The 20484-nt window shown below is 39.1% G+C and overlaps 1 protein-coding gene across 1 annotated transcript in view; it reads right to left on the bottom strand.

Annotated features, from left to right (window-relative positions):
- LOC148742638 (uncharacterized) overlaps positions 1-17623 on the bottom strand; it is a 49989-nt gene extending 32366 nt beyond the window's left edge. Inside the window, exons 1-9 of the mRNA XM_088748020.1 lie at positions 17615-17623; positions 16991-17034; positions 16668-16739; positions 9436-9522; positions 6606-6674; positions 6025-6096; positions 2376-2447; positions 686-757; positions 231-302 (exon numbers count right to left, since the gene is read on the bottom strand). Of these exons, the coding sequence (XP_088604146.1) occupies positions 231-302; positions 686-757; positions 2376-2447; positions 6025-6096; positions 6606-6674; positions 9436-9522; positions 16668-16739; positions 16991-17034; positions 17615-17623 (569 nt within the window). The remainder of the gene's footprint in view (positions 1-230; positions 303-685; positions 758-2375; positions 2448-6024; positions 6097-6605; positions 6675-9435; positions 9523-16667; positions 16740-16990; positions 17035-17614) is intronic.
- Positions 17624-20484: the final 2861 nt, after the last annotated feature.

Raw genomic sequence — 20484 nt, 5'->3', positions numbered from 1 at the left:
TAGGAAAAAGATGCCATCTGCGCGTCCACTGATAACATGAGCCTTTTCTATATCATGATATCACTTCTCAGTTTAATTTACTTGAAGACACTCTTCTGATAGCCACCAAATTTAAATCTGCGAAGTTTTGCTTTTAGAATGGTCATAGTGCCCTGAGCTACTTAAAGCTCTATGAAAAACTATACATTATTGGTTGCTTTACAGTGGAGTCTGTACTGAGTGCCACTTACAGCCTTTTCATCTCAGTAAGGTTGCCAAAAACATCCACGGGCAGACGCTGAATTTTGTTGTTTGACAAATCCCTTAGAGTATTTATTGAAATAAAGAGTAAACTAACAATTAAAAACATGTTTTCATGAATGCCCCTGAAAACCTTAACAATGATCAGAAATTGTTAATATGCAGCAGATTGGCTCATTGAACAAAATATATCTCGAAGTAGACTGATTGACCTTTCGTTTTCGACTAATTATTAGTTGGACGACTGACCACATTCTGAGATCTAACAGTAAATAACACTTTGTTCAATTATCTCATCTGATCATCAATTTCATCATCAATTATTTCAGCGGCTCAAGTCGAAGCATTAACAAGCGATCTTTTCAAGTAGTTTAGGACCGCCATCATCAAAAATTTATTTTGGACCTGTAACTTTTTTCTTAATTTTACAATTAGTTTTACTTACAGTTCTTTCATCTTGGTATTGTTGCGAAGTATCCCTTGAGGCAAAGACTGCAACTGATTGTAGGACAAGTCCCTAACGATGATTTAATTAGAGAATGAAGTGATTTACAGCTAAGAGAATAGAACAAGTCCTATAAATATGCGTCATTACCAAACTTACTCGGTGAAGATGGGTGGATATTGGCCGAGCTCTTTTTCTGCGTCTCGGTCCATGAAAACGCGAAAAAAGAACGAGGCCTAGGCTAATATCCAGCCATCTTGACTGAACAAGCTTTGTTTATAAAGGATTTATTGTAAAGCAAAGAGATTTCGCTTTAATATTAATCATTTCGAGAGCCGGGAAAGAAAGTAGACTTTGTTTTTAGCACAATAAACCCTCAAGGTTCACTTATAAGTTTTTCGGACTGTCCTCTCCCACTTTTTGCGATTTCATCGCCCACATTGTATAATAGTCACAAACTTTGTAAGTCCACTCCGCGCATTTTTTTTCTTACGCGGGATCAAAGCAGGCAATCTCGAGCGATCCGGGAAGATTGGCCCATCCTTCCCGCTCGGGTAGCCAATCAGAACGGAAGATTCGCTCCATATTGCCCACGGGCGATGCGAGCGACGTAATAACTAAGTGATTTCATCATTATATGTGCAACGACTTCATTTGAACCGTATCGGGATTTGTTCTCGTTATATGTGTATCGACTTCATTTGAACCGTATCGGGAAACTCATTTTGATATGAGTGTCAATTTTGACCTTTCCATCGTAAATGACTGTATTTTGAAAATATTTCACAGCTAACAAAATCTATTTAACAACACTTAACCAAATAACTCATCATAATACCTGTTAAAAAGTTGTATGCACGCTAGCTTATAGACTAATTTAATTTTGAATGAGAGATGTTTGATTCACCTCGTGAGAAGGCACTCGTATTTGTTTCCAAATTTTAATCATCAACTTAATTATATATTTGTAACTTAAAGCATCCTTCTTCCAATTCCATAGCCAGTTAATTATTATTTCAGCTACGTTGACGTCACCATTTAAAAATTTCTGCTTCTTTATTGTCACACAAATTCGTCCCAAGTTGTTGATTGCTTGTTCATTTAAGGATTACAGAAAGCATCAAAATGTACAAAACTAAAAGGCACTGAGACACTCGCCTGCGTCTCTAGCGTCCTTTCTTTTAGTTCTTATCACAGTTTGACGTCATTTGTGACCTCTTACAGAACAGACCCACGACAACATTTACTCTTTATTTATGTGAAAGGTGACTAAGGTGTTAGAAAACAATCCCCGTTGGTGGCCAATTAATTGGGGCTCGAGGTTTGATTTGTGTTGACAACTTTAAAAATTAGAGGTTCAGAAATGCGAAGATTAAGTCTCTCCACCCCTCCCCCCTTCCCCCCTCCCCCCTTCCCCCCTCCCCCCTTCCCCCCTCCCCCTTCCCCCCTCCCCCCTCCTCACACCTCACCAGGCCCGTCATCCAACCGGCTTTTCATTCCTTGATAATACACAGAATAAACTTTAATCGTTAAAAACTAACCGATCATTTTCATTGGAGGTTCATAGATATTATTTTTTATTTGAAATTTGCAAAGATTGATTGACTAACATAACAATGGACCTCATACAAACTTAATGTACAGGATAGTGATATTTGATAGTAATGTTTAGAAAACAAGTATTACTTACAGTAATTCTAAAGCAGATAACTCAAGAAATATGTCGCGTGGTAGCTTTTCTAGATGATTGCCGCTCAACCGCCTACATTGGAAGAACAAAAGATTGGTTTCAAATCTGACCTTCAGTTAGACTAGCACAATTTTTAATATGAAAAATTTATACGTAATAATTACATATATTACGAAAAAGATAGCAGAAAAAAGATTAAAATAAGTGAGATTTTAACATCGCACGCCATTATTTCACATGAAATGCATTCAAATAATTGGCCAAAACAGATAACAAACTTTAACAAGACTACTTCAACAAGTCATTTAGCTATAAGCTTGGAGAAGTGTACGATTCATCTTAGGTAATTCAAAAACGTTATGAAGAACACTCGTTCTACAGCAATCTGCAAAAGTAACTTGAACTTATTTATCGGAGTCATCTACGACCATAAAAGCGTGGCTTTCATAAAAACTCGACTGTCGCTTTCAAACTTTAGATGCGCGTTTTAAGCGGCCAAGAAAGAGAGAAACTTAGCAGTTTCTAAGTGTTTCCATGATGGTCTGTTCTGCTCGATACCTCATCATAGTTGCAGTGGCTGCATTGATCAAGAAATTCAGACTTCAAACGCGAATGTGAAAGTACAGGTTGGTTTTACCTCGACGCTGCCAATCATGGACCAGCTCCTGAACTGTGATTCATGACCTTTTCCTCCCTTTATTTAAGACCAATACCCGCCATAACTTTTTTCATCGTGTTTCTTATGGTATTTACACTCAAGGGTTGACTTCTAAAGCCAACATTTGCATTCAAATTTCAGTTCCTTTTGACACTGGACAAACCGCTTGAAGAGAGCTACCAGACACCTTTTTTCCATAAACTGGTGCTGTAAACAGCTGTGGTAGGAAATCTATGTTCTTACTCCGCAACCCGCCCTGTCTCGTCTTTGTTGGACCTTCTGTAAACGTTACGAACTCCACGCCATTGTCATTTTTGCAATGTTGAAATTATCTATTCCATTATGTTCTCGGCGGCCACGAAAACCAAAGGACAACATTATAAGCTACTGCACAGAGCAAAGAAGAGCGTGTGGAGTTTGAGAACCAAAAATTTCTGCCTCCCTTAATACCTATTCTTCTTCTTCATCAGTTAAACTTTGCACTTCAGTTGGACATTGGCCCATACTACAATGGCACAACTGCCTTGTTTTTCTCCTCAAGACTTGCTTGGAAGAATGGAAATGGAACGCCGCCCAGTTAGCCCAATGGATAGTGCAATGGACTGTTGTGCGGGAGGTCGAGGGTTCGAGCCCTGGCCGGACCAACACTCAAGGTCTTAAAACGATTGAGAAGAATTTCCTACCTTTTTATGACATCAAGAAATGGTTAGATATTCTATTCTTTTCGGATAGGGACGAATAAATGGAGGTCCCGTCTCCTGCAGGGTTGGGGTAGGAGACGTTAATTTCCCACACACGAGATTACTGTGTGATGGATGTCCTCCCCGGGGCGGGATGGTAAGTACAAAACGGGTTAGGTGATTAAATTAAATTAATCAAACCAAGCTAAACTAAACTCTCTGGCACTTATATTGTTTTTTATATAATTGCCTTTTGAGTGTAGCCATATCAATGTTAAGAGTTTCTTAGGCTATCTCAATCATTTTTGGTTGTAAACTTTCGAGAGACTAGTTCAGTTTCTCTGGCTCGTTTCCCTCAATTCTGTTGTCGAAATTTTTTTCTTCAAGCCGCGTTTTCCGCACATTCAGCTAGTGTTACGTGCACGAATGACCAACAGATGTCCTCTAACAAAGTATCATATATGAAAATAGTCTCCCGAGAACGATATAAGGCACGCAACAAAAATGTAACAACAAGCAGTTACCCATTTTAACTATTTTTTAATTAGTTTTACGCTGTCTAATCTACTTAGGTTAAAGATTAAGTTAAGCAGTTCATAAAGCAGGCTTACATCCTTCATGCCGTGTAAGTGTTCGTCGTCTTGATGAACTTCCAATTCCAAAATCCGCCGACTGAAGACCACAGCGCTTGGCTTTCTTGATTCATGGCTTTCTTTCCGTGTACACAAATTCTTCCGAAGGACTTCATAGTGAACTCTGTATTTTTTATCTTCTTTCCTTCTCGGCTATCGTCTTTTTCTTCTCTCCGGATATCGCAAGGTCAAAAGGTCATAGCCTCGTCACAACATCGCTTCCACAAGTTCAGTCAGCCGACCACGAGGGTAAGCCCTCAGGCAAATCTGTTTTTGTGCTTCTCACAAGCCAGTTTATATACGTTTACTTTAGGTATCTAGAATGTTCTATTACTATTTCCAGCGTATTACAAGTTGTAATATTTTTGGAAACTGCTGAGTCACATGAAAGAAGTTTCTGGAATATTATAGATTGTAGATAACTCTAGAAAAGTCTGGGATTGCGTGACAGATTCATTGAGAATAATTCGATCCTCGTAACACCAGGAAGAGGTACTCTTAACTGGAACGGGTTGTTTTGCGCGCAAAAGTAATCCGTTGTTCGTCACACCTTATTCTAATTGTTACAAGAAGGTCAATTTCGATAAAGCTGATCAGAGCCGTGTTAGAATTTCATGTGAAAAATTATTAGTTTAGTAAACCAGAATTTGGCTATGAATCGATCATGTCTGAAAAACCAGAATAAGAGCATTTGTAGGGAGTGGAGCCTGAAAAGTAGAATCCAGTGGTAAACAGGGCAATATTGTCTTTATTGAGGCTTATGCAAGAGGTTCAGTTTGTGACTTACCGTATTTTATATTTCTATCATGACTTTAGTCGGATGCTCTAACCACTGAGCTACTGGAGACTCTATGGTGAGCAAGGGTTAATTTGTGGGCCTCGACTGGAACCGCATCGCGCGGCTACACAGCCAAGTACTGGTAAGCACCTGTGAAGACTCTCTAACAGCATCACGCTGTCACATTAAGGCATATCAAGATGCGGCCAACCAACCTCCAAAGTGAGCATGTAAAGATGAAACAATTTTTTAGTGTAATAGAAAAAAATCCGAGCCCCAGATGGGACTTGAACCCAATGGTACACATTCAGTACTTGGCTGTGTAGCCGCGCGATGCGGTTCCAGTCGAGGCCCACAAATTAACCCTTGCTCACCTTATCATGACTTTCTGCTTTAAATGCGACAGGCATATTTCATTTGACTCACATGAAGATTTGCACTCAGCTTGCCGAGAAGTCAGTGATATCATTCATACATTAGTTCCTTTCGGGATTACATTCAAAGGGATGATTTTATAGATAATAACCCGCTCTTGGGTTGAATGGAGTTTTTGGCAAAGTCAAATCGGATTGATGATATCAGTTCTGCTCTTTTAAGTTGTTTTCTTCGCCTTTCGACCGGTCCTGCGGTTCAGGACGACACAAAAGAAAACAAAGGTCAGCAATTAATGAGGAATAAGTGATAGATGCATTGTGTCTTGCACTTTTGTTTGTACTGATCGACTATTGATCAGATATTGCATTCGACGTTCAAGCGCGCCTGTTACAGGTGAATGTGCAACCAGTATCCGGGTGGTGTAACTGCACTAACTGATACGAAGTTTTCATACTAAAATTTTGGGGTTCATTTCTGTAGTTAAGGTCCTATTTATACATATTTGAATGAAAAATTAACCACTCACAAGTATTTCAGCTTATATTGCTCAACAAACAAGCCTTCAGGCAACTTTTTGATGTTGTTGTTTCCCAGCCACCTGTAAAACACCATGCACAATTCTTTTCTTAGCTTGAGTCTGTCAAAACCAGATAATTTTCTGTCACTGAAGGCAAGCTCTAGAAATCTACCTATTGTATATCTTTAACAAAGAGGATTCTAAGATTATATCATATCATATACGTTGAACTTAAAATTGATTTGGTAAGTCATCTATTCTGTGATTTTAATTGAAATCGCGTCTGATTATGATAAATCTTAATGAACTACGGGACATGGAGAAGAGATCTGAAGTGGTTTATAGATTTCTTTTCAACAAAGCACCTTCCGACGAGAAATAGTATTGTCGGGCGGGAGGTGTCAACCTCCTGTCTTCACCAATTTGTTCAAGATGATTTATTTTAGCACTTGTCCTTTTAAAAATTCAGGTGGTTAATTGGCATTCATCCTCATTTTCAAACAAAAGGCTCAAAACAATTTTGGGAAGGTGGAAAATTGATCTAAGTCAACGGCAGTCAACTGTCTAAAGCTTCAGGGCCAATTTCTTACAGATCGATTAACTTGAAGGGCTTGAATATATCAAAAGGTAGAGTCTCCAATTTGTTGAAGTCCAGAGTTCTATGTAAAAAGATAACGACAATTGAGAAGTAGTGAACAAGTTAAAATCTTGAGATGACACAACATTTTGAATTTTGAAAGACACTTCTCAACAGTTCGTCTGTCATCTCAAGGTTAATTTTTTAATACTGAACTTTATACGTTTTTCACTTTTGAACTTTGCATTAATTGAGCTAAAGCTATCACAAAAAACTGTCCAAGCATGTATTTCAAATTCACAATTTATTGTGTTTGGAACATTGTTGTCCGAAGACTTAAAATATGGCTTAAGGAGTGAATAATGAAAAAAAATTCAAAATAATTTTATTCGATTTATCAGTGAGAGAAATATTTGTAGAACTTATTTGTTTTCTTAGACTCAGGAAGCAATTTTTATCCTTTTTCTTTTTCTAATTTCAATTTTCACTTGCTCGACCATGAACATGCCTCGTCAAATAAAGAATGGTTCTTACAGCACTAGTGAAAATTTCCTGTGCAGTTTAATATTCAGTGGCTTTAACTTTCAGTCCCCGTCTTGGAAAAGGGTGTGGTGATAAATACACTAAGAAACCTCAGTATTAGCGTATTTACACCGTACACATTAAGATTGGAATGAAAACCCAAACCTACTTAAAGTGCCCCTGAGATCAAAATTTTCGTACATCACTTTTTTTCATTTTCGTGTTCAGTGTCTCCTTCACATACTCTGCTAAATTTCAGTCTAAACCGAGCATCAAAAATATCTTTTTCGGGCCGTTAAATTCGCGATTTCGCGTCCGCATTATTTGACCGTGTTCCGGAAGTTGATCGCAGGACTCTGAAGAGGAAGTGACGTCAAGGCACAGCGCGAAAATCTCACATGGCAAAATGTCAAGCGAACAAAACAGAGTGCTTTACTCTGTTTTTACAAAAACTATACAAAATTGACGAGGCATCGATGCGTAATTCAAAGCTGAAGTAATCGTGCAGGCCATGCTCCAAACACTTCTCGAAAGACTTTCGAGAGATCTGTGTAATTTTAAGAATCTAGGCGAAGAATTCTGTCGGGTTCAGTGTCTACCGTTGAAAAAAAGGGACAACAAAATCCGTCCTCAGTGCGATCTCGACGAAAGGGAAGCCTACGAACCTCCACGAGTTTTGTCACCTATACATGTGAGCTGATCAGTATCCGCCTTTAACAACTCTCTCGTAGAATAACTTACACGAAGGAAAGTAATCGGTGAACATTGTAAATAAGAATGATAAAATAGTCGAATTGAGGAATGAGATTTCTGACCTCAAAGAACTCACTTTTATACAAAAGAGATGAAAAATATAATTGTGTGCTCTGACTCTAAAAAAAACTGGCTTTAAAATCAGCGAAAGTAGAACAAACAGCTTAAGACAAGGGAACACGGCAAAATGTTATTTTTTACCTGGTTTTATTCGTTGTTTATTCGCCAGTTTGAATTCCGCCATTTTTTTTTTAGTATTGTCTACCGCTGACGCTTTGTATCGCAGGCGAGCGCCGAAGGCGCGAGAGTTTTCCGGACGAGCCCCAGAGTGGCGAAAAATAACGGGGAGTGAAACCGTTGGAATTCAGCCGTTAGAAACGTGTTGTAAATTGCAAGGAACAGCGCTCGTTTCCAGGAACAGAAATGCAACAGCAAGAGCAAATTTATAATGAAAACCGTTGGAATGACTGCTAATATGACAAGCTATTATGACAAGCCTTTAATTTGAATTCTTCAGGCTAAAGTAAACTTAAAATCTTTTTGTATTCAACAGAATATTAGAGAAATTTTGTGAAAAGTCGGGTCACACTGTTACTGTTGACAATATATAGGAAAAATTTCAACTTGAATGTAAGAAGAACGGCCAGCCTATTCAAAACACAGCAACCTTCTGTCGTGGAAAAGAAGAAGAGAATTTCTGAAAATCAGCTGTATCGAGCCAAAGGGTTGCGAGCTTCGAGTGGCTCGAGCGATAGCCTCCAACTTTTCAAACACTTCGCGGCTCAGCATCGACACTTCATCGATAACAGGAACATCGCAACTATTCCAACTATACTCTCTGCAACTATACCATCACGAATATACTCTCTGCTTCTGCGTTAGCTTTAAAGGTACAGATTAGTTTAGAAATACTTTTTGACCCAGTACCGATACCAGCGAGTGAATGGATCGTTATAACGCCGATGTTCTGTGCAGCGATGCCAGTTGGTGCTGTTACAAAACAATTAGTCCTTTCCGTCGAATTTTCCCTATAATATATCGCAGAATGAACGATTTTCCACTGCCGGCTTTTCCAGATACAAAAACACTATAACTCTCCTCAATAACTCTTTCCATTTTCCGCTGATTTTCACTTAAAATCGCCATAAATTCTTATTGTTACTTGTTTGTTTATATTTCTAACGCTTCGCGCCCTCGACCAAAATTCTGTGCGAGCTTAGTTTGGCGCTAAATTTGCCACCAAATGACGTATTTTGTTGCCATGGCAAGTACAACGAGCATCCTTAGAAGTACACGGCCCCTTTGCTTTACTAAATTTTGATTGGTTGAAAAGGGTCACGCCCCCACATGTTTCACTCCCCGTTATTTCTCGCCACTTCGGGGCTCGTCCGGAAAACTCGTCCGGACGATTTTTGGACGACTTTGAAGTAATAAAAATTGGTCATCGAAGGTTTGTATTGAGTTTCTAATGGCGAAAAGGGTTTTGACTTGACCCAATTCAACATTCTGTAAACAAATTAGCACAAAATAAGATAGTCAATTTTCGTCTCAAGGGCACTTTAACTTACAGGTTCTGAAATTCTGATGCGCCCCAAGCCGACCATCGAGGTAACTGGCCAGAGGACAAATTCTTTAAGTTGTTGTTATTCAGGAATCTGCATGGTCAACAAGGGAACAATTTTAGTAAAACATTTATCTACTGCTTTTGATACAGACTTGAAAGGACTGAAAACAAACGCAGACCCCACGTTGACTATTTAATATAAAATGAATAATTGATCCATTATGATGAGAGATTTGAAATCGGTATCTACGTGCACCTGGGTCGAACTCAGACTGTTTGGCTTCTTGCATTCTCCTAGCAGATAGAATTTATTCGAATTATATGAAAATAACAAAAGAAATAAGGAAACAAACTGACATCAGAAGAGAAAAGAGTACTCGCTTTCAGCACTCCTTTTTTGGTGGAGATTTTAAAACCCTCTGCGAAATACACTACAAAGATCATTCTCATCTTCACACTAATAACTGAGGACAATGCTTACGGAAGCTTCTTTTCATCCGGCAGTAAGGGGGGGGGGGGGGGGCGGCGGAGGTGGTACACAATGCCTGAAATTTTTGCCCGAGTGGATAGAGTAATGAACAATTCCAAAATAACGCCTGTTGCTGGGCCGTACTAAAATGATCTTGCAGGTTTTCCTCATCTTAGCTCCATCCTTTCCATCCGAAGAGCAAAAGTACAGACTGACGAATATTGTAATGAAAAGAAAAGGGCTTCAAAATCTTAAAATCGATGACAGAAACAGTCCCAACGATAGATATGGTTATATTTCGTCGTGCCATGTAAGTGCGATTTCAATTCTTGTATTCAAGCTGTTTTTCGCGCATCTGTTTGGCTGCCAATTGGTTATGTTTTCTACATATTTGGCAGCTCATTTGCCATGGTTTCATTGGATTTCACCTTTCTTTTTGTTATGCAATTGCCCAATGAGCAGTTTTGCTTCTGGATCTGCCGTGCCTATTATCACAGGTAGCCCAAGCTCGCAAAATGAGTCCTGGTGAATATGCACCTCATATAATATATGCTTTATTAACCAAGCCTGTTCCGTCAGGATGGCAGGATATTGGCCGAGTTCTTTTATTGGGCTTTTATGAATCCGAGACGAGGTCGAGGTCCTTAAAAACGCAAAAAAAAAAAAAAAAAGAAAGAAAAAACAATGACCGAACAAGCTTGGTCAATGAATAATTTTTTATATAGTTTAAGAATTGGGCTTTAAATAATCAAGAATGAGTTAATTATTTCAAGATCCGGGAAAGAAAGACAACTATGTTTGTAGCAAAATAAACCCATGATGGTCGCTTACATGTATGTTTTCTCTGTTTTGACTGTCTCATGCCTGCCGCTATTTACGACTGCATGGCTGATGTTGTCCAGAAGTTACGATCTTTGCAAGTCCAGTCCACGCACTCCTTTTTTTTTGCGTGGGCAATCTCGAGCGTACAAGATGGGCCCATCTTTTCAACTCGGGTAGCCAATCAAAACTCATGGTTCGCTTGCTATTGTCCACGGGCGCTACCAGCTCTATGATAAGTTTACGTTATGCAGTGGCCAAAATATAAGGATTTGCATGGGAATAAACAGTCGCTCTCTCGAGCTAAAGTCTGAAATTGTTTTGAAAAAAAAAGACAAATTTCCTCGCCTAACTAGACCGGATGTTTGTCCGTATCGTGTGAGTTTCTTGGGCTGATTTAAAGTCGCTTATCTCGGCGTTGCCTTCTATAGAAGACAGAGCAGCTGTACTCAAAACCAGCTGAACAGTCTTGTCAGCCAAAGAAAAACACTAGACGTCGTATGGTTATGGTAGACATTCGCGGGTGTTCTTCACGAAAAAAAAAGCGTTAGCGCATTATTTGAAGCGTAACCACCATAAACTATATATCAGTGGAAAGGTTACGAAATAACTGTGAAATATTCAGCAAGCAACCGTGGACGATAATCCTACTCTGACTTGTGATCTAATCGGCCCAAAATAACGAATATAAATATAGAGGCAAGACCGATACAACGTAGATAAGTTTCAAAACGGAGCACTAAATACACTATTTGACAAAAAAATTCCGTTTTCAAAGTATTCGAATCCTCCTTATTTATTAAAGGAAAGCCAATATCACTCGATCAAAATCGCTACAGCGCTCATAGACTCGCCGGCTCGTCTTTTAACAAAAGGCAGTTTTGTGGAATATCATCTGCTTCGCTTCTTTAGATCAATCGTTTCTGATAACTAAGCACTTAAGTTCTGCCTTATTTAGCAACTATTTTTACACTGAAAATTATTTTTCAGTTTCACACCTTTGAGACAATTTATGGGTGGAAAGAATGGCTTTGGAATAGACGACTCGTTTGTGAATTGTTCATTCAGTCGGTCAGGGAGATTTTACGGGAAAAGCCAGGGAGTTTTCAGCAAAAACCTATGACTGTGGCAGCTATGGTAACGGGTGCTTTGGTATCAATCTTCTACTGTTCTGTCGTCTCTACATTTAAACGAGGATTCCGTGAGGGCTTTAATCAAAGCGGAGGCAATAGAAACAAATGCTGAACGGCGCTTGAACAAGTGCACATGGCTCAATGTTACCTTCCGATATTGCTGCTTTTGTCTTAGTGCGGTCTAATGAAGTTTATACCTCAGATGGAGTTAAAACTCACTGGCAAAGATTCTAGGAAACTGACCTTTATTTCAATAAAAAAGCTCCGGAAAATATCAAAACTGCTTCTTAGGAGACAACGAATATATGAAATTCATATATTTAAACTGCGGTTACAGAAACGTATTTGTGCAGTTCAGATAGAGGAATTTCATATATTCGATGTGTTTGATTTATCACCTTACGGGTTTATGTCGAATTAACTTAATGCCCTGCTTCCAGTTGACTTGTTGGCTTGTTAGCTCAAATGGTAGAGCGCTGCTACTGGTATAACAGAGGTCAGTGGTTCGAATCCCGTACAGGCCTGAATTTTTTCAGGTCTGATTTTCACTATTACTTAAATAGTGTTCTTCACTACGAGGATCGTGCACAAATACGTTTCTGCCTCTTAGGCCTGCAAACTTTGCGAACTTATCAGATCACAATCGTAGTGGTAGGCCAATTCTGGCCACAAAGCCAGTTCGCTTTTTTTTTTCTTTTACAACCGCCTTTTTACAACCGCCTCCCAGTTAGCTCAATTGGTTAGAGCGCTGGACTGTTGTGCGGGAGGTCGAAGTCGATGGTTCGAGCCCCGGCCGGACCAACACTCAAGGTCTTAAAATAACTGAGGAGAATGCGCTACCTTTCTGTAATATCAAGAAATGGATAGACATTCTAGTCTTCTCGGATAATGACGAATAAACCGTAGGTCCCGTCTCCTGCGTCTATTAATTAGTTAATTTGGTTAAGCAGGGGACGTTAAAGAACCCACTCACGAGATTACTGTGATGTGGTCTGGCCTGTTTACTGGGAATTGGGCGTGAGGGGGCATCTTCAAATAAGCTTCCTTCGATTGTTTGTAAACTGCTGATGCAGTCTGGCCAAAGTCTCCCGAAAAGTGTTGTGATGCGCATTTGATCATATTCACATGTTAATTTGCGCAATATAAATATTAAACTATTATTATTATTATTATTGTTATTATTATTATGCTGGGGTTCTTGGTGCTATTGCGTTCATTCATTGAGAAACTAATTTCACTTTTTGCTCTTCTCACCGGCAGTTTATTCAGTCTCCGGCGCTTTGTTTGGTTTCTCGCGCTTCTTGATGGTTTCCATGAGAATCAACGATTTGATCACAAATAAGAATTAAATTGCCATTTTCTCTGACAAACTTGGATCCGAATACTTAACTTCATACTCGAAAAGTTTGCAAACCACTCCGCTGCTCCTCGTGCTTTACAAACTTTTCTCTTGTTCTCCAAACATCCCACGTGGTTTATTACACCGGTAAACCAACAAAAAGTGTGGTTTATCGTTAAGCAAGTTGCTTAATATTGATTAACATTCCAGCTAATTGTTTTGATAAGCTGTAACTTTTCAAAAGTTTTCTGACATAAAGCAAATGTTACCGCTATAAATTTGCAAAGAAACTTTGTTAAGTCCGATTGATACTTCATTTTGTAATGTAATCATGATGTACCCCACGGCAATTGGAACTTGTAACTGCTTCACAAAGTTGAATTTGCCTCACGAGTAGCGAACCACGAGACGGGGACTCCTCTCTCTCTATCATGTCTATCTTGCTCTTTAAAATATGGAGAAACAGGTGGTAGCTCAAGGTGTGTTACCTAGATGAGCCTTAAAAGTTTTGATGAAACATTAACAGTAGATCTCAGCTCACGACAATTATTTCGAGGAATGTTACACGGGTACGAACTCATTCTAGTAGGACTGGGTCTTTTATTTTGCCAGTTTTGAAGCTCAGCGAAATAAGGATGTGCCTAATGCAAGGCTACGAAATAAAAAGGGGATGTACAGAATACAACGAAGGGCAATAGCCCACCCAACGTCGCCGTTGTAAAGCATCAAAGAGTAGGGATGTAAAAATGACGAAAAATCTTGAAACTTGGTGAAGTGGTTTTCCCGATTAGATCAGGTGAGTTATCTACGAAGTTTTCCTTGTTCTTATTCTGTTACGTTTCCAGCATTTTCAACAGTTATCTTTGAAAAAAGTGTAACATATCTTTTTTCCTCACTGGCATAACTTTTTAAACCACACAAAGACGTATATCAAGCAAGTGTGATGATTAGTCACCGAAAACATCACACTTACTCAATCGTTTATGCTTAGTATCAGCAAATCAATTGACAACCTAATCGCAATCGACCAAAGGCTGAAAAGCTACGGCCCCAGGTTCGTATCGGGACTCAGTGTGTTTAGCCCCATCGGAACATATCAGTGCTGTGTCATACCCAGTGTTTTCATTCCTCTCGCCCTAAATGGGGAGAAGGAGGTGGGAGGGAAGGAAGTTAAAAAAAGGAAAAATATTTTATATTTATTGCTATGGCGGCAGTGGAGAAGTAGGTGTCAAACTGAAAACTTATTTTCGCAATAAAAGCTGTTAATGAAGCAAAATATATGTGCTTTGTCCTCATAAACGATTGATCTACATTTGCGGAGAAAAATAAACTCCTCAAAACAAATTTGGTGAAAATATGAGCTTGTAATATGTGACATTTTGATTACATCGGCGCTGTTAGAAATGTGCCTCGTTGAGCGCTGAAGCGATTGCCGCTCAGAAGAAAAGCTGCTTTGCAGCGTTTGGAAAAACCAAGGTGGTTTCGACTACTATTAGCCTAAAAAAAAATTCATGGGGAAAGTTTTAAAGAAATGGTGGATTCTTTGAACCTAAATGCCCCACACCGCTGTTAGAGAGACTATCGTGTTTCAATGAACTTGAGCTTAAGGTAGCTACAGCGCGATTTTCTGGTTAAAAAAAATGCCCACGGTCATGAGAATATATCCGTTAACACCATGGGAACAGGAGAGGTGCAACATTTAAAAGGGTATTTTTGTGCCTAACTGCACATAATATTCAAAGGGATGTTAAAAAGTTATTTGATTCTAAAATAGATTAGATCTTAATCCTCTTCCCTGATTTTAAAATGATTTGTCAGACTGATATGATGCATGAAAACAATCAATGAAAGGTTCGATTGTGGCTGGAAATCACGTTTTCAAAAGGCCGATTTTAGGTCAGCAATTCAGCTCAGTAAAGACGATAGTTTATTCGGCCCGTAATTTGCCTAAGTCAAGTTAACTGATCTAAAGTGCATTACATAAGTTGTACTGCTGAATCAGAGGAAAGGACCCCATATTACTGAGTGTTGGTGATTAATTTGGAAAAGCATTTGCTGACGCTTATGCATTTGCTTACGCCGTACAAGCATCTACCAGCTTGGACATGACAAAAATGATAAAATGTAAAGGCTTGTGTTACTCAGAAAGGATCAGCCCCATAATATCATCCAATGTCTCTGCTGAGCTCTCAAAAATGATGAAAGAGAGGACTTAAGGTTTCTTTCTAAAATTTCCGTCTCATCAGTTTTAGTAAATATGACTTTAGATCTTTCTACCCAGCTGGAGTCTGATATTGTCTTGCGTCATAACTGGAAGGTGGTATGAGATAAAACCCGGATGAGCAAAGGAAAAATTACTAAATCCTGAAACTGTGCAGTGCACAGTGCTCTCAAGAGCTGACGCCAACATTAGAGTTAACCAACTTATACGTGACTCCAATGACCCCAAAAATCTAGAGCGGCAAGTCAGTTAGTATTAAGTTTTTTACAATAAGCGTAGAGATTCTCACGATCTTATAAGTCAAGAGCCATCGTCAATAAGGTTATAGATCCTAAAACGACGTATCATATCACGCAATCCTCAGCAATCTGTCGAAGAAAAATTTCTTCGTGTGGAAACATTTGCAAATGTTAAAAATATGGACGGCGAAGAGTTTCCCAATTTCAAGAATGGAATACTAGAAGTAATTTTTGAAAAATTGGTCGAAACGGACGAAAACGTGGAAGAAAACAAAGAAGACCATGAGCAGCGCTACCAAATAAGGTAGTGAGCACGTGCATGTTGAAAAAAGGGAGAACAGGTCGAGTTAAGAAAAAAAGGAGGTTGTGAGAGCGCGAGTTTTTGGGGAAGTTTTCTCGTCGAATTTAGTGAGTGTTTCGTGAATTAGATTGAAGTGGAATAAACCAGGAAACCGTCTTATCGTAAGTTCTATGGGCTGTTTTATTATTGTTCGGCTCACAACGAACGTTTGGTGCCTATTTGTGCCTCCATCGACCAGCTATCAGTTGTCAGTCTGAGCCTTGTGATCTTTTACTGATCATCACAGAAAACGTCCACGCTGAATTTTCACCACTTAAATTAAAAAATTGCTTCTGGTTACAACTGTTTAACTGTGAAGACATATTCCCGTTTTAGTGGAAACACTGACTTGATTTTTAGATTGAAACAAGCTTACTTTGGTGCCCTTCAAACTAGGGCTAAAATCTCTGGACTTTAATAACTTTTTTTTTTCCCATAGTCTTTTATATGTCACTTTATAAGGTTAAATGTTACAAACATATCGATCTAGAAAGTCGTTGTGGACTATGGTTAATATCGATTTTAGCCAATCATATACATCAGTTTGATAATATCCATTCCTTTTGAGACATGGCCATATAGTTTTCACGCACATCATAACACAGTATTTCGTTTAGGAGAGTCATATGCATATGAACATTAGCCTAATAATCGCTGTATTGACCCTTCTACTTACAGTTCTTGAAGAAGATGATTTTCAGAGAAAGCACTCGGAGGCAGCTGTTCCAGTTGGTTATAGGACAAGTCACTACAAAAAAAAAGAAAACAAGATGAACCCAGCAACACGAAATCAGCGCTATTTGACTAAAAGACTCAAATAAACATAAGAGAACGAATGTTTTCCAGCTAAAGAAGCTTTGAAGTTGATTCAAAACAAGTTTGAACAAAACATTGCTTATGCAGTGCGTGAATTGCCTTGGGATGTAACCTGCTCTAGGAGATTAAAAATTGCAGTTTACAATCTCTTGATCTGCAACGAATCTCAGACGAAGCCTTTACTTTCTATGCAGATGACCGTCTTTAACCTGCTGAGTCTTGTAATGCTGTTAAATAACAGCAAATTAGATGCTTTATCTGTTCTCTTGAAAGAAATCATAGCTCTCTCATCAATGCAAAACTACTTTGAGTATATTTTATCAGGAAGTGTATCTTTCTATATAATTCTAATCTCTGTTGCCATATTTCTATTTTCAGTTTCAAACAACACCTTTATTCCGATATTACGAGTACGAACAAGAATGGTACAACTTTAGCAATGCGGATTCTTTTAGCCCTGAACATAGTATAGTAGCTTGATTAAACTATAGATGTAAGGACACGTTTACGATACAGACAGAAGAAAGCTATCTTCCTCATATGTAATAGATGCACCATTCACATTTACTTTGCATATGTACGGGTGGGTTGTCTGCAGCTTTATAATTTGTATAGATAATTGCATGGGGCCGACTACAATTAAGGATCAATTTCACACGTGTTTTCACAAGTTGCAGAAATTGAGAGACACTCGTAACATCTCTAGCGACTCGTCCTGGTTCATTTACGACACTGGCCATCATTGAACGAGTCTAATCCATGCATGTCCAATACCATGGCTCTTAACGGATCGTCTCATGTACTCACGATCGCCATATTGGTATGATCTGTGTGATATTTGAGCAAATAGTGCTTTACTGCGAGGATCGTGCACATATACGTTTCATAAACGCAGTTCAGATATATGTATTCCATATATTCGTTGTGTCTGATTTATTATCTTACGGGTTTATGTCGAATTAATTTGATCCATGGCTTGCTCCCAGTTGCTCCCAGTTTAATTGGTAGAGTGCTGCACTATTATCGCAGAGGTCAGTGGTTCGAATCCCGTACAGGCCTGAATTTTTTCAGGTCTGATTTTTACTCTTGCTCAAATAGTGCTTTACTGCGAGGATCGTGCACATATACGTTTCATAACTGCAGTTCAGATATATGTATTTCATATATTCGATGTGTCTAATTTGTCATGTATTGCAACTTTTTACGCACATTTATAGAGTACTGATGAATTAGTTGGATGTCCATTGAAAACGCAACTTTGTGAAAGGAAAAGATAAACGGTTAAATAACGACCCAAATCGACGTGAGCTCTGTTTCAGTTGAATGTTGGGACACCGAAAACACCCAACGTGAGAGTAGAAACGATAGCTAGGGAAGAAAATAAAGGAATCTAATAATTTTTGTCCAAGAGTGCCTTTACTAAGATCACCTATTTTCGAAGGCACCCTCTTGCCGCGTACCCTATGAGTATCGCGTACGCGCTTGATTAACGCTTTTGACATCAGTCCATTAGCAGGAGTACTCCTCAACCCTTTCTGTAACAAAATGATGGTCACGACAAAGAATACGTGACGGGGGGTTCACTTTTTTTTAAATCTCGCTTAGAACTGCGTCTAAAACTGCGTTGAAAGTCATTTCAAGATAACAGAGCGTTTTTTTGTTTTTACAGAGATGGTAAATAGAGTCGACGCGAAAACACTAAAAATTCAACAGTCCGTGTAGGGGCCAGCTTCACTTGGCGAGAATAAACACAGCACAACTCGTATACGTCCAGATTCCTTGTAAATAACGACCACAACAATTTACATACGAGGACCTATCCGGTGAGGATTCGAAGTTACTGCTTCTTATAGGATAGCCTCGAGATCCTTCATTAAAAACTTGAAATAACAACTAAACTCGCCAAAAACGACAAAAATTTACGAGCAACGCACATGGCGTGGGAAACTGCTCCCTCTGTAAATTGTCAGTAGTACTATAGAATGTGAGTAAACTCAACCAGTCGTACAGTGCATATAACCTATTTGTTTCACGCAATTTAAATACGTTTATTTGAATTCCGTGTTTTTTCGAATATGCGCCCTCGCGCGAATAAGCGCCCTTCCCCTTTTAAGCGCCCACCTCCTTGGCCAAAATGACAAATAGCCACCCCCCCCTCTAATAAGACCCTTTCCCCCCTCCCTCAAGAAGTGACAGCGTGCTATTTTTCGTCGCCTGTTCTCATAGAACAACTTATGCAATAGAACTCTCATAGAACAACTTGATCCTGTTTTCATATTTTTTTGTACTCAAGGTCGTAACGGAGATTTTGTGATGTTTTTTAATACAAGCTTTTGACCTCCCGGTCGTTTATTCTGTCTAAGTAAGGTGTTATGCGTTAAGGCGCGAATGTGGCAAACAATGTTATAACATAACCAAAGTAAAGCGCGCGCTCTGATTGGTCAATTTAGCGTCCCCCATTTGCCCATGGGTGTACGCTGCTGACGTGAGCAAATGCAAAGACTATTTTTCCGCGCGCGCTTGTTTTTTCTGGTCACGTAAGATTTGTTAAATAAAAGGGAACTCTTTAGCTACAATGTATCAATGTTATGTTATGAAACAAATGGTAAAAACCACACCGTACACTATTGAGTTATGGATGCACTTGGGAGGTTTGCTAAGCACTCAAGAAGCTAGAGTCGCTCGAGGCTATCGCCTCGAGCGACTCTTACGCTTCTTTCGTGCTTAGCAACCGCCCGCGTGCATCCATAACTCAATAGTGTACGCTGTGGTGTTTACCATTTGTTAAGTATTCAAAACAAACCCTCAAGCAGTGAAGAATTTATGCATAAGAGAACTGCCGAATCATATACTTAGCAAATGCCAATTTTGAACTTCTACATAAAATTCACACTTTCCTAAAAGCGCCCACAATCAGCAAGTTTGAACAGTGCTTCAGTAATGATACTTGAACAGTGGTGTCCAACGTGCTCAGTAAGAACTCGTATTTCAAAATGTTGTCGTCCGTGTGTTGCATTATAATCCATAGTGTTCGAACACTTTACAACTCTTACAACGCCTCGACATTCGACTACCCGATAGGCTCCGATCGCAAATTCGCTGCCGGTGATGAACGAAAAAGACGTGCGACTTTCCCTCCAAAACCAACAACCTCCGGTACAATTCAAGTTTCTCTCTTTCCGTTATAAATAGCGAACCCATGGTTGCTCCGGACACCAAAAGATGACTGATGCAGCTCCATGAAACAAAGCTTTCTTGGTATCTAGATTGGAGTGAGTTTGACAATGATCACCTGAATGAAGGTCGAATAAGCTTGCAATGCTGCACCTTCGGAGCCAATATTGTTCTGTACTTAGTGATTGAGTTCTCAGATATATTGCGTTGCTAAGGTAGCTTACAGAAATGTTTATATGATGAAGGAGGTTTAACTGAAATAATTCACTTCTAGACATAAAATGGCGAGACAATTGTCAGAGAAGTGTAATAGTTCTAGTAGAAAGACCCAGGCCGGATCAGGATGACAAACCGACAGACATAACAGTAGAGTGCACATTGAGCTGACCCCCAGATTAAATGATATCAATTAACTTTTATATGTAGTAAAACAGAAACTTTGTGTGACCAAGTAAACTAGACGAATTAAACCGATTCAAGTAATAATTAATCCACCCGAAACC

This window comes from Stylophora pistillata, chromosome 1 (genome assembly GCF_964205215.1).
Source record: "Stylophora pistillata chromosome 1, jaStyPist1.2, whole genome shotgun sequence".
Lineage (NCBI taxonomy): Eukaryota > Metazoa > Cnidaria > Anthozoa > Scleractinia > Pocilloporidae > Stylophora > Stylophora pistillata.
Note: the sequence above shows the minus strand (reverse complement) of the source record. Positions and strands in the feature narration are given on the sequence as shown.